The sequence below is a fragment of the Macaca thibetana genome, chromosome 9 (genome assembly GCF_024542745.1).
Source record: "Macaca thibetana thibetana isolate TM-01 chromosome 9, ASM2454274v1, whole genome shotgun sequence".
Taxonomy (NCBI): Eukaryota; Metazoa; Chordata; class Mammalia; order Primates; family Cercopithecidae; genus Macaca; species Macaca thibetana.
This window is the reverse complement of record NC_065586.1, coordinates 94,435,574-94,449,393: the sequence shown is the minus strand read 5'-3', so window position 1 is coordinate 94,449,393 and position 13,820 is coordinate 94,435,574. Positions and strand designations below refer to the sequence as shown.

General features: G+C 50.8%; 1 protein-coding gene across 5 annotated transcripts in view; it reads left to right on the top strand.

Annotated features, from left to right (window-relative positions):
* Nucleotides 1–13,820, top strand: part of PYROXD2 (pyridine nucleotide-disulphide oxidoreductase domain 2) — a 33,846-nt gene that overhangs the window by 5,773 nt on the left and 14,253 nt on the right. For 3 of the 5 annotated variants that reach the window (XM_050805691.1, XM_050805692.1, XM_050805690.1), the window contains exons 3-5: nucleotides 2,087–2,180; nucleotides 3,621–3,694; nucleotides 11,332–11,487. In XM_050805691.1, the coding sequence (XP_050661648.1) occupies nucleotides 2,087–2,180; nucleotides 3,621–3,694; nucleotides 11,332–11,487 (324 nt within the window). Of the gene's footprint in view, nucleotides 1–2,086; nucleotides 2,181–3,504; nucleotides 3,695–10,421; nucleotides 10,470–11,331; nucleotides 11,488–13,820 lie in introns of those variants that run through there. The other 2 variants (XM_050805693.1, XM_050805694.1) reach the window with 2 other exon arrangements.

Here is a 13,820-nt window from a genome sequence, read left to right as displayed (position 1 = left end):
TAATTTTTTTTGAGATGGAGTTTTGCTTTGTCGCCCAGGCTGGAGTGCAATGGCACGATCTCAGCTCACTGCAACCTCCACCTCCCGGGTTCAAGCAGTTCTCCTGCTTCAGCCTCCTGAGTAGCTGGGATTTCAGGCGCCCACCACTAAACCTGGCTAATTTTTGTATTTTTAGTAGAGATGGGGTTTCGCCATGTTGGCCAGGCTGATCTCGAACTCCTGACCTCAGGTGGCCCGCCTGCCTCAGCCTCTGAAAGTACTGAGATTACAGGCATGAACCACCATGCCCGGCCTAATTTTATATTAATATAGGCCTGATTTTATATTAATATAAACAAAGATTCATCTTGCAGCTCTGCCACTTTGTGAAGGTTAAGGTGAGTCACTTAGCCTCTCCGAGTCACTGTAAAATGGAACAATGGCACCTGCCCTCACAGAGCTGCTGTGAAGGTAATGGATCATTTGCTGCTAGAACCCGTCACATGCAAGTGGTGGCTGTTATTATTGGAAGTTTCCAGGCCAAGGAAGGCTGGCATCTATCCCCTTCACCCAAAGCCCACCAGGAACACACTTGTAGTTAGTCTAGTTGGGTTTCTTGCTCCTTGCAGCGAGGGGACTCACATCAGGGGAACCTCGGGTTGCCTCAGTAGGAAGGTGTTAGAAAGAACCTAGCACAGGATTTGAGCTTTGGTTGATTCGAGGGAAGGCCTAAGGAAATAGGGCTTGCCATAGATTAGATACTCTCAGGAAGGAGGGGCAGCCCTGCAACTGGGCAGCTCAAGAAATCCGATCTGTAGGGAGGAGAGAGATGTGTGCGGAGAGCAGTAATTGATACAGAAGTAGCAGTCACTCATTTCAGCCAAGAGGGGTGTTGGGTATTTTCTCGATGGCACTGAGACATTGCTTTTGTTTGTGCTTGCCTCATTTTATCATAGTCTTATAGAAACCTTGTTTGGGGTTGTCCATCTGTGAGATCATTCCTGTGTAATAGGAGATGCAGCTTACCTTGCGTGCCAGGCCTCAGCCACTGAGTGACGGCTGCTGTTTCTTTCTCAGTAGGATATGTTAGGAGGATAGACACTGGTTTCACACCGTCTCGTTTCAATTCCGAAGACCTCTGTTCATCAGCTCTGTGAGCCTGAGGCAAGCTGTTAACCTTATTGAGCCTCAGTTTTCTCATCTGTAAAATGAGAGAATCATAGTACCTGCCTCTTGGCTGTTGGGAAAAATTAAATAAGACAACGTACTCACTGTTTCTGGCACATAATAGTTGCCAAGGGAGCTTTTTGAAAAGTCTGACTTTTGCATGGCACCATTCCTGTGGTCACAGGGCCAGCATTTTAGATCGGTAGATTCATGACCAGTTTGGTTCAACAGATATTTATTGATTTTTCCACTAAGTGCTAGAAAAAAATTGATAGAAATCCTTGCATCATTTGTTCTCCCAAAATAAAGCGCTGCTATGAGCAGCTTCATTTACTGAGCACATTCTCTGTGCCGGAGACCACTTAAAGCCCTGTCTAGGGACCAGCTCAGTTCATCTTCACAGCAGCCTTATGAAGTGGGTAAAGCCAGGACTATTTTCATCAGCCCCATTATTGCATGTGAACAAACAGGCCAGGCGGATCAGGTACTGGGGCTGCAGCAGCAGAGAGAGAACGAGGGGCTGAATCTGGGCGGAAGAGTCAGCGTTCACAAGTTTCACCTCACTGTGCTGCGCTTGTAGGAGGAATGAGGCTTGTGCCCTGCCTGAAGGAGAGGAACATCCCAGGGCAGGGTGGCAGGAAGCAGCGTGAGACCCCGAGGCACCAGGCCTCTGAGGAGGGAAGACCACCTTCAGTTGGGAAGTGGAGGGGCGGGAGCAGGCCGGTCCGATCTTAGAGGACATCTAGGAAAGGCAAGAGTGGAAGGGGAAGCACAGGGAAGGGCATTCCCAGAGGCAGGAACAGCATGAGCAGGGTGGGGAGGCTGTAGGGTGTGGGGCATACTGGCCTATAGTGAGGACCTCAGTCTGCGGGTCAGCCCGAGGGAGCCCTGACATTTCAGAGGGATAAAGGGAGGGCCCGTGTGCTGCCCCACTTCCCAGGCAGCGTACCTGCAGAGACTGGGGGTGAACACCGCGGTCTTCGAGAGGCGCCATGTGATCGGGGGTGCAGCTGTCACTGAGGAGATCGTCCCAGGTGAGCTCCGATGTGGCATGGGGGAGTGGAGGGCAGTGACCCGGGGACAGTCTTCATCCTCTTCATCCCCGCTGACCCCCCGGTGACGGTCCTCATCCCCGCTGACCCCCCATGACGGTCCTCATCCCCGCTGACCCCCCGGTGACGGTCCTCATCCCCGCTGACCCCCCGGTGACGGTCCTCATCCCCGCTGACCCCCCGGTGACGGTCCTCATCCCCGCTGACCCCCCGGTGACGGTCCTCATCCCCGCTGACCCCCCGGTGACGGTCCTCATCCCCGCTGACCCCCCGGTGACGGTCCTCATCCCGCTGACCCCCCGGTGACGGTCCTCATCCCCGCTGACCCCCCCGGTGACGGTCCTCATCCCTGCTGACCCCCCGGTGACGGTCCTCATCCCCGCTGACCCCCCGGTGACGGTCCTCATCCCCGCTGACCCCCCGGTGACGGTCCTCATCCCCGCTGACCCCCGGTGACGGGCTTCATCCCCGCTGACCCCCCCCGTGACGGTCCTCATCCCCGCTGACCCCCCGTGACACACTTCATCCCCGCTGACCCCCCGTGACGGTCCTCATCCCCGCTGACCCCCCGGTGACGGTCCTCATCCCCGCTGACCCCCCGTGACGGTCCTCATCCCCGCTGACCCCCCGTGACACGGTCCTCATCCCCGCTGACCCCCGGTGACGGGCTTCATCCCCGCTGACCCCCGGTGACGGTCCTCATCCCCGCTGACCCCCGGTGACGGTCCTCATCCCCGCTGACCCCCCGTGACGGTCCTCATCCCCGCTGACCCCCAGTGACACACTTCATCCCCGCTGACCCCCGGTGACGGTCCTCATCCCCACTGACCCCCCGGTGACGGTCCTCATCCCCGCTGACCCCCCGGTGACGGTCCTCATCCCCGCTGACCCCCGGTGATGGGCTTCATCCCCGCTGACCCCCGGTGACGGTCCTCATCCCCGCTGACCCCCGGTGACGGTCCTCATCCCCGCTGACCCCCCGTGACGGTCCTCATCCCCGCTGACCCCCAGTGACACACTTCATCCCCGCTGACCCCCGGTGACGGTCCTCATCCCCACTGACCCCCCGGTGACGGTCCTCATCCCCGCTGACCCCCCGGTGACGGTCCTCATCCCCGCTGACCCCCCGGTGACGGTCCTCATCCCCGCTGACCCCCCGGTGACGGTCCTCATCCCCGCTGACCCCCGGTGACGGTCCTCATCCCCGCTGACCCCCGGTGACGGTCCTCATCCCCGCTGACCCCCCGGTGACGGTCCTCATCCCCGCTGACCCCCGGTGACGGGCTTCATCCCCGCTGACCCCCCCGTGACGGTCCTCATCCCCGCTGACCCCCGGTGACGGACTTCATCCATGCTGACCCCTGGTGATGGTCTTCATCCCTGCTGACCCCTGGTGACCGTCTTCATTGGATTCGGTTTCAGGGTTTAAGTTCTCCCGCGCGTCCTACCTGCTCAGCCTGCTGAGGCCGCAGATTTACACTGATCTGGAGCTGAAGGTAGGGCCTCCCCGGCCTGATTGCAGGGAGGGAGGAGGCAGTTCCATCTTCCCAACCTGGGCAGAGGCTCCCTGTTCCACGCCCGAGGTGATGCCCGCCCCTGAGGGCTCCCTCTTCTACCCAAGTATTGTGTATCCCACGTGGTCTCCCTGCTGCGTTCCCATGGATGGGTTTTGTCTTGTCCATATAGTGTCTTGAAAAGTGGGAAATTTCATGCAAGAATCAGACTTCTTTTGAAGAATGAGCTTTGTCACCATCAGGCCCCGTGGGACACCTATCTGAAGCCTTGGGCGCCTGAGCTTACAGCTGCCTTGGGACACGAGCCCCATTTCTGCCCTCATTGAACTTGAGAGCTGATTCCCTCTCTTGGCATCTGGAGCAGGAAGTGGGGCCTGGGGACTTTTCTGGCTCCCGGGCTGTTGGGAAGGTTCCTGGGAGTCTCATCTGGTGCTGTTTGCCTCTCAGTCCACTAACCTTTGTCCGCAACCTTGCCCAACCCTGCCGCCAACCCTTTCACCTTCCTTCACCCCCACTGTCTTATAAACTGCGTCACCACATTCCTGAGGCTGATTGGCTTCTACCTGCTTGGTGCCACTGTCACTCACCACTCAGAGAAAAGGGGTCTTAGTGCCATCTGCACAAGCAGCTGCCACTCATGTTTTTTTTTTTTTTGAGACCAGGTCTCACTCTGTCGCCCAGGCTGGAGTGCAGTGGCATGATCTCAGCTCACTGCAAGCTCTGCCTCCCGGGTTCACGCCATTCTCCTGCCTCAGCCTCCCGAGTAGCTGGGACTACAGGCGCCCGCCACCACGCCCGGCTAATTTTTTGTATTTTTAGTGGACACGGGGTTTCACCGTGTTAGCCAGGATGGCCTCGATCTCCTGACCTCATGATCCACCCGCCTCAGCCTCCCAAAATGCTGGGATTACAGGCATGAGCCACCATGCCCGGCCATGTTGGTGCCATCTTTGCTCTAAATTCAAAATTTTAAGCTAGTGTGATGTCCAGCTGCTGTTCACAGCTCTTTGGCTGCTCTAACTGGTTCATGTAGAGACTTCTTCAAGCCACTGAGACAGAGTATGTGCATCCTGGTACCAGGACTGGATGAAATCTAGCCAGGGCTGGGGGTGAGTCGCTGGTCTCCAGTCCAGACCAGACCATAGCAGCAGGCAGTTTGTAAATGCACCACTTATTCATAGTAGCAGATGTTGGGGAACAGGGACCCTCCTTTTGGCAAACCTGATCTATGAGACTAAGAATCACAGAATAGACATTTTCACTTGATTATTCTCTTTACTTAAAAAATGTTACTCATTTGAAATGGTGTTTGTCATAGTGTTCCTGGAACTAGAAGCTCCCAAGTGAATTGAGTAGATGCTTTAACCTCTGCCTTGGGCTGCATTCATAGGAGTACGGTGCTCAGCTCAGGGAGAAAGCAGTTCTGCTGTGTGATGTGCAGGACTCACCCCATCTGGAGCACCTTGTTTTAACAGGACATTGAGGGTCTGGAGGGCATTGACAGGAGGGCAACTAAACTCTTTCCAGGAATATACTCTTTCCAAAACTATAATGGAGAGCATTTACTTTACCAGCATCACATATTGGGCTATGACCTTTAATGTTCTATCTCAATTGTTCCTCACCTGTAAGTCAAGAGCCATGTTAGAATCAGGGAACTTAAAGTTCAGGGGTTAAATTCACAGAGCTAAAAAGTGATGGAGAATTTGAGCCAAGGTCAGACTGTCTCCAACTCCTTGTTCTTGAGCTATGATGCACTCAGGCCTCTTGGTACCGATACCACCCAGACTCACATGCCTCTAGCTCTTTGTAGTTTGTGGTGAACGTGGTCATAGATGGAGTGTCCCTGGCAGCTCCAGCGGGGTGTGCACAGAGGCTGAGACTGGAGCTGCTGGAAACTGGCCGGCTGCGTCTGCCTCCCTGCTCCACAGCTCACCAGCTGTGTGATTTCGCCATGTGATGCCTTCTCTTCCTCATCTGTAAGATGGGAATGGCAACAACACCTGCCTCCCAAGGCTACATCAGCACAGTCCCTGGTGCACAGCGGGCTCAGTGCTTGTTGCTATTATTATTACCCCCATTTGGCACTTGAGAAAACTGAGGCTCCAGAAAGACCAATGGCCAGAGACTACTCAATCATCCTGCCACTTATAAGGCTATATCCAATTAGACTGAGCCGCCAACTCAAGTGTGAGGCTTAGCTTTGGCACCGCTGCCCCTCCTCCCCTTCTTGAGCCAAAGCACCCTCCACTGACCCTCTGTGGTCCCCACCAGGGCCTGCCTGCCCGTCCTGGGTGTTAGTTTCCACAGCTGTCAATGCGAGCACTGACTTGGATCACCTCCCGGTTCCATCCACCTAGAAAATGAGTTTGCTTTTGCAGCAGTCTCACGCTGGGTGATGGAATCCAGGCTGGAAGGGCAGAGCCTTTGCACTGGCAGAGAAGGGGATGTGGAGGGGGGCTTTTCATCCCCTTCAGCCATAAGCCACCTTCCCCACCTCCCCCTGGGCCAGCCTTGACCTCATTGCCAGAGGCAACCCCATCTCCCTCCCCCCCTCACTGACCTTCTGTGTCTCACTCAGTCTTATTCATTTTGCTCCTGCTTTTCTCCTGGAAATCTCTCTAAGGTAGGGCTCTAACTTGCAGGGCCACAGAGTATGACCTGGGAAACTGCTGGGGAAGCGGAGATTTCCCTGGGGTTCTTGCTCACAGGTCTGATTCGGTGGCAGTGGTGGGGCCCAGAAAGTCTTTTTGATGGCATTCTCATGTCATTCTGAGAGAGAAGGCCCCCGGAACACAACTTTGAGAAGAACACCCTTTAAATCTCTCGTACCGGCCAGACCCTGCTCTTAGAGAGAGTGACTCATACCTGTAATCCCAGCACTTTGGGAGGCCGAGACGGGCGGATCACGAGGTCAAGAGATCGAGACCATCCTGGCTAACACGGTGAAACCCCGTCTCTACTAAAAATACAAAAAAAGTTAGCCAGGCATGGTGGCGGGTTCCTGTAGTCCCAGCTACTCAGGAGGCTGAGGCAGGAGAATGGCGTGAACCTGGGAGGTGGAGCTTGCAGTGAGCCGAGATCGTGCCACTGCACTCCAGCCTGGGCGAAAGAGCGAGACTCTATCTCACAAAAAAAAAAAAAAAAAAAATCTCTTGTATCTCTGGTCATTTAGACACACATCCTTCACACACACGCGCTTTCCAACAGTTTCCACCCATGATGGTTGTGCATGCTGAGAACTCTCATGGGGTAAATAAAAGAAGGGTTTTGCTTTCATTTTTTTTTTTAAGAAAAAAACTTCATAATCCGAACAAATCTCATGGATATAATCTGATGGTTACTTAACATTCCCCTTCTCATTCGAACTCCACATAATTAAAACCATTGTTAAAAGAAAAACCTTCACCAAATTAAATTTAACAGAGTTTAATTGAGCAAACAATGATTCATAAATGGATCGGCCTCCCGAGCCAGAGTATGCTCAAAGTCTCCAGCACAGCCCCGTGGTAGAAGAAGATTTATAGACAGAAAGTGAAAAGTGATGTACAGAAAATGGAAGTGAGGTACAGAAATAGCTGGATTGGATATAGCTCAGCGTTTGTCTTATTTGAACACAGTTTAAACACTTGGTCCCCTTTGATTGGCCAAAACTCGGCGATTGACACAGGAGTAGGTTACAGCCTGTTTACACCTCCTTCTAGCTTAGAGTTCACTATGAACAGAGAAACCTTTAGGCTGAGCTTAAAGTATTCAAGGAGGCAGCTTTAAGCTAAGTTTGATTTAACACCATTAAGAATGACAGAGCCTCCATTTAGAAGAGAAAGTCCTGGAATCAAATGAAAAGTGATTCATAGTCAATTAGTTATACTTGGAATAACTTCTGGATTCCTCTTAGGTCCCTGATTTGGGGTGTTATTCATTCATTCAGTCCATGTTGGGGGGTTATTCATTCATTCAGTCCATGTTTCTGAGTACCTGCTGTGTGCCAGGCACTGAGAGAAGCCCTTGGGTGTACAGCAGTGAACTGGAAAGGCAAGGACCCTGCTCTGAGGGAGAGAACTTCAGGTAGAGGTAAGTGCCAAGAAGAAAAGAAAAGAAGGCAGCATTAGAAAGAGAGTGGAGATTCCAGCCTAGATGGCGACCAGGAAGGACATGTTCCTCAAGGAGGTGACATTTGAGCAGGTTTTCAAATACCAAGAGGTCACCAGCAGCAGCCGTGTGGACATCTAAGCAGACGGTCTCCAGTCAGAGGGAAGAGGAGATGGACGCACCCAGGCAGGCGTGAGCAGAGGGCAGGTCAGTGTGGCCAGAGCAGAGGAGTGACAGGCAGAGGGCAGCAGATTGGGGTGGGAGGAGCAGGGGCCAACTCGGGGACTGCATTTTATCCAGGTGCAGCGAGAAGCCAGTGAGGTGTGCGATCAGGAAGTTCACTGCTAGGATTTGTGACTTTACCAAGGTCAGCCCGCCTGCTGGCTGGTGAGGACTGGGCGGAAACAGGAAGGGTCGCATGTGGATCACGAGGCCGCGCTGCAGCGGTTCCCGAAATGGTGGCTTAGAGAGAAGCGCACAGGTTCTGGAGGCAGCGTATGGGATGTCAAGAATGACAAGGAGAGAAACTAAGGATGCTTCCTGGGTATGAGAGAGTTCACTACATTAAGAGGAACGAAGCTGGAAGTTTCTCCAGCTTAGAATAAAGAATGTCTCCATCTTAGGGTTAGGAGGGACCCCAGCCGTCTCCTGGCCCCGGCCCCCGCCAGTGTCAGGAACCTCCTCCAGGCACAGAGTGTCCAGAGCTGCGGTGAGCCTGCCCGCCTGGAGCGTCTCCAGTGTGGAGCAACTCCAGTGGTAACTGTTGGAAAAGCCTGTTTTTGGTTTCCTCGTGCTTTCCTAAAACCTCTACTCTCAGATCTCATTTCCCTCCTCTGTGGCCGTACCTTGTCTGCAACGTTCAGAGTCGACGGAATGCTTATTAACTGCACTGTGTCTGCATGCGGGGGATACAGCAGTGAACAAAATAGACAATGCCCCTGACTTCACAGGGCTCACATTCTACTTGGGGAGACAATGAAAACACTAAATATGTGATTAGCCATGTGGTGACAAGTACTTTGGGGAAAAATATTGCAGGGCGAGGGCGCAGGGAGTACAGGAGAGGCCTGGCTGATAAGGTGGCATTCCAGCCAAGACCTGGAGTCGTTGAGGGAGCAGGCCACGTATCTGGAGAAGGAAGCCTCTGGACAGCAGAAACTGGAGGCAGCACAGGCCCCTTTTGCTTTATCTGTGCCTCCTTTGAGGAAGTAGATGTGCTCTTGGAAAGTTCTGTGTGCTAATCAAATATTTGTAAATCAAATCATATTTTAAATGCATCAAGGGGACTTCCACTTAAAGTGACCCTGGAGTAAATGAGTCTGCAAAGTAAATAAAATGTTCTGATGTGAATAATTTATCTACCTTGTAAGTATAGATTTTCACATAACCATTGCTTGATTGTGTCTTTCTAAATTTAATTATTTATTTCTGAAGTGGGGCAGTTACAGACTGGTGCTGAGAGCTGGGGCTTTGCAGTTACACAGCTGTGGTTTTGAAACCCAGACCTACCTCCTAAAGTGACCTGGGACAAATTGTGTAACTCCTATGAGCCTCTCGTGTTGCTTTTGTACAATGAGGATAGTAAGACAGCCACGTGCCACGTGACAACATGTTGGTCAACGATAGACTATATACAATGGTGGTCCCATAAGCTTACAATGGAGCTGAAAAAAATTCCTGTCCCCTAGCGATGTCATAGTTGCAGTGCAGCATATTATTCATGTGTTTGTGGCAATAAGCCTACTGTGCAGCCAGTTGTCAAAAAGTCTAGTACATATAATTATATACAGTACACAATACTTGATAGTAAATGACTTTGTCACTGGTTAATGTATTTATTATACTATACTTTTTATTACTATTTTAGAATGTATTCCTTTTCCTTATTTAAAAAATTCACTGTCAAACAGCCTCAGGCAGGTCTGTCAGGAGGGATCCAGCAGAAGGCATTGCTCTCTAGAGATGACAGCGCCACGTGTTACTGTCCCTGAAGACCCTGCAGTGGGGCAGGATGTGGAGGTGGAAGGCAGTGACATTGATGATTCCTGACCCCGTGTAGCCCTAGGCTGATGTGTGTGTTTGCGTTTCACTTTTTAGCAAAACAATTTAAAAAGTAAAAAAATAAAATAAAATAAAAATTTTAAAAACAGAAAAAAGCTTACAGAATGAGGATATAAAGAAAATAGCTTATATAGCTATACAATGTTTGTGTTTGTAGCCAAGTGTCTTTTTCAAAGAATCAAAAAGGTTTTAAAAATTAAAACGTTTATAAAGTTTAAAAGTTGCAGTAAGCTAACTTGCTGAAGAAAATGTTTTAATCAATGTAGTGTAGCCTAAGTGTACTGTATTTATAAAGCGTGCAGTAGTGCACAGCAATGTGCTGGGCCTTCAGTCACTCACCACTCACCCAGAGCAACTTCCGATCCCGCAGGCTCCATTCATCATGAGGGCTCTATACGTATCATTTTTCTTACCTTTTATGCCATATTCTTAATGTACCTTTTCTGTGTTTGGGTTTTTTGTTTTTGTTTTTGTTTTTTGAGACAGAATCTCTCTTTGTCACCCAGGCTGGAGTGCAGTGGTGCAGTCTCACCTCACTGCAACCTCTGCCTTCCAGGTTCGAGCGATTCTCCTGCCTCAGCCTTCCGAGTAGTTGGGACTACAGGTGTATGCCATCATGCCCAGCTAATTTTTGTATTCTAAATAGAGATGGGGTTTCACCATATTGGCCAGGCTGGTCTCGAACTCCTGACCTCAGCTGATCTGTGCACCTTGGACTCCCAAAATGCTGAGATTACAGGCATGAGCCACTGCTCCCAGCCTAGATATGTTTAGATACCCAAACACCATTGTATTACAGTTGCCTCCGGGATTCAGTGCAGTAACATGCTGTGCAGGTTTGCAGCAATAGGCTACACCACACAGCCTATATGTGGTAGGCTATCAGATCTAGGTTTGTGTAGGTACACTCTGTGATGCTCAAACTACGACAAAATTGCCTAACAATGCATTTCTCAGAACATATCCCCATCGTTAAGTGATGCAAGACTGTACTTACAAAGTTGTTGTGAGGTAACCATTGTAAACCCTAGTACAGTCCCTGGCATGGAATGAGTGTGCCACGGTGTGGTGTGGTATGATGTGGCATGGCGTAGTGTGGTGTGATATGACATGGTATAGTATCGTATGGTGTGGTAGGGTGTGGTATGGCATGGTGTGTATGGTGTGAGTGATGTAGTGTGGTATGGTATGATGTGGCATGGCGTGGTGCTGTATGGCATGGTATGGTATGTATGGTATGGTATAGAATGGTATAGTGTACTGTGCTATGATACAGTATTGTCTACCATAGGGTACTTGGGCAAGAGGGCTTTCTTTAAACTATATTTAAAAAACAGACACCAGGACCATACACTTGGGAATCTATACACAGGTACCTATATGGTCACACAAACAATTGGAGAAAAAGATGACGGGCAGAGGCCACAGAGCCATTAATTTGTTGCCGTGCTGTTTGTGTTCTGTAGAAACATGGGCTGAGGCTTCATCTTCGAAACCCCTACTCCTTCACCCCCATGCTGGAAGAGGGTGCGGGCAGCAAGGTGCCCAGGTCCCTTCTGCTGGGCACAGACATGGCAGAAAACCAGAAGCAGATTGCCCAGTTCTCCCGGAAGGATGCCCAGGTAGGGAAGGCGACCGGTGACTGAGCTCCTACTCCCTCAGCAGCCTAAAGATGGGCCTGGTTGGATTGTCCTAGAACAATTGTCCAAAGGGCCAGGCCACCCCACATTCCTAGGAGGGCTCCAGTTGGTGGCAGCTCTTGATCTCAGGCACTGTGAAGAGAAGTGGGTGGAGGATGCTGATTAAGACTAGTGGACTGGAAGACACGCACACCTGCGTGTATTCAATATGGGGCCACTGTCAGAGGGGCTGTGCATGCTGAGTTCAAGAGGAAATGCACCGGCGTGTTCCTACACCAGGAAGTGCTTCATGCCCCTCCAGCTTTCAGACAGAGTTCCGGGTGTTTGTCCACATTAAAGCACATGAAAGCCAGAAAGGAGGATGAGGGACGATCAGAGAAAATTAAGGATAAAATCAACTGAATCAGGAACTTAGGACAAGAGAGTTCTAAATATTCATTCAATGTGGCATCCCAAGGCTCCCTCCTGACTGCCCAAAGCAACAAAGTGTCCATGATGGTGTGCAGCTCTGGTGACGGGATGAGCACATGTTGGATGGAGAATGCACTTTTTTTCCCTTGGAACTGCATTCTAGGAACCTGCTGGGTGGCCTTGTCTAGATGAGCCACTGAGTTCCGTAAGGGCCTTGCCACAGTTGGTTCTGTGGACTTAGGAAGATTATTTGAATGGCCGTTTTGTACCAAGCGTGGATACAAGCTGAGGTGTAGCATTAAATCATATCTCAGTGGAGACATTTTCATAAGAAGAACCTAGGTTAATAGAACCCATGTACACTGCTTTTCTTGTGTTAATATATTACTGGGTAAAACTTAGAGAACCACAGATGCACAGCCTACATGTCTCTTCCACCAGCAGTTTTCAAACCTGGCTGATGATCAGAATCACCTGAGAAGCTTAGCCTTTTATTTTGTTATTTTATTTCATTTGTTTTTAAGACAGGGTCTCACTCTGTCACCCAGGCTGGAGTGCAGCGGTGCGATCTTGGCTCACTGCAACCTCCGCCTCCCGTGCTCAAGCAATCCTCCTGCCTCAGCCACCTGAGTAGCTGGGATTACAGGCATTCACCACCATGCCCGGCTAAGTTATTTTTAATTCTTTTGTAGAGACAAAAGTCTCACTATGTTGCCCAGGCTGGTCTGGAACTCTTGAGCTCAAGCAATCCTCCCACCTCCGCCTCCCAAAGTGCTAGGATTACAGGCATGAACCACCACACCCGGCCTGAGGAGCTTAGCTTTTTAAAAGTGCTTCTTTGATGGTTCTTTTGTGTGGCACATTGGAGACCACCACCTGCATCCTGTTGTCCAAATCCTGCCCATCTCAGATGCACTTGAGGGGATTTGGCACAAGGCCAGGTCCCCGGGCCTGCAGGACACTAGCTGTGGCCCTACACTCTAGCGACCACACACGCCAGAGGCAAGGGCCCATTTCCCATCGTGGAAAGTAAGGTTTTGTCTTTCCATGCTGTCATATTAAAGTCCTGCTTAGAGAAAGCTGTTTAACTTCGCTTTTACCAAGACTTCTCAAATGTATTTTAACATGGAACTTTTCTTTATGTAACACTTATTAAAATGTCATGGGTCTATCCATGGGTAGAGATAGACCAAAATGCAAAGTCCAGGGCTAAGAGGAATCAGGTAGGGCCTCCGGTAGTACAGGCTTCTATCACTGCTCCTGTGCCCACCAGGGAAGCGAAGGTAAGTGTCAGAAACCAGGCTTTAGAAAGTGGATTCTGACGTGGGAGCTTGTGGGGTGAGAAGAGGCAGTCTTCTGTGACTGCGGGTGATGAGACAGCGTGGGAGACCTACAGACTGGAAAAGAATACAGGCAAAGGTCTAACTTCTACCAGTAATATGTGAGAGGACAGAAGGACAGGCTAGGCGCAGCAGCTCACACCTATAATCCCAGCACTTTGGGAGGCCGAGGCAGGTGGATCACTTGAGGTCAGAAGTTCGTGACCAGCCTGGCCAACATGGTGAGACTCCGTCTCTACTAAAACTACAAAAATTAGCTGGGCATGGTGGCACATGCCTATAATCCCAGCTACTCAGGAGGCTGAGGCAGGAGAATCGCTTGAACCTGGGAGGCAGCGGTTGCAGTGAGCCGAGATCGCGCCACTGCACTCCAGCCTGGGTGACAGAGCAAGACTCCATCTTGGAAAAAAAAAAAGAAGAAATGACAGAAGGAAGAAACTTCTAAGTGGTTTCATGGTTTATCGCAGAGACCACGCCCTAAGATTCTTGCCAGTTTTCTGTGGGTGACACTTTGTGTTGGCCAGCATTAGCTCCTTGTCCCTGTTGCCACTGCTGGTGGCTCTC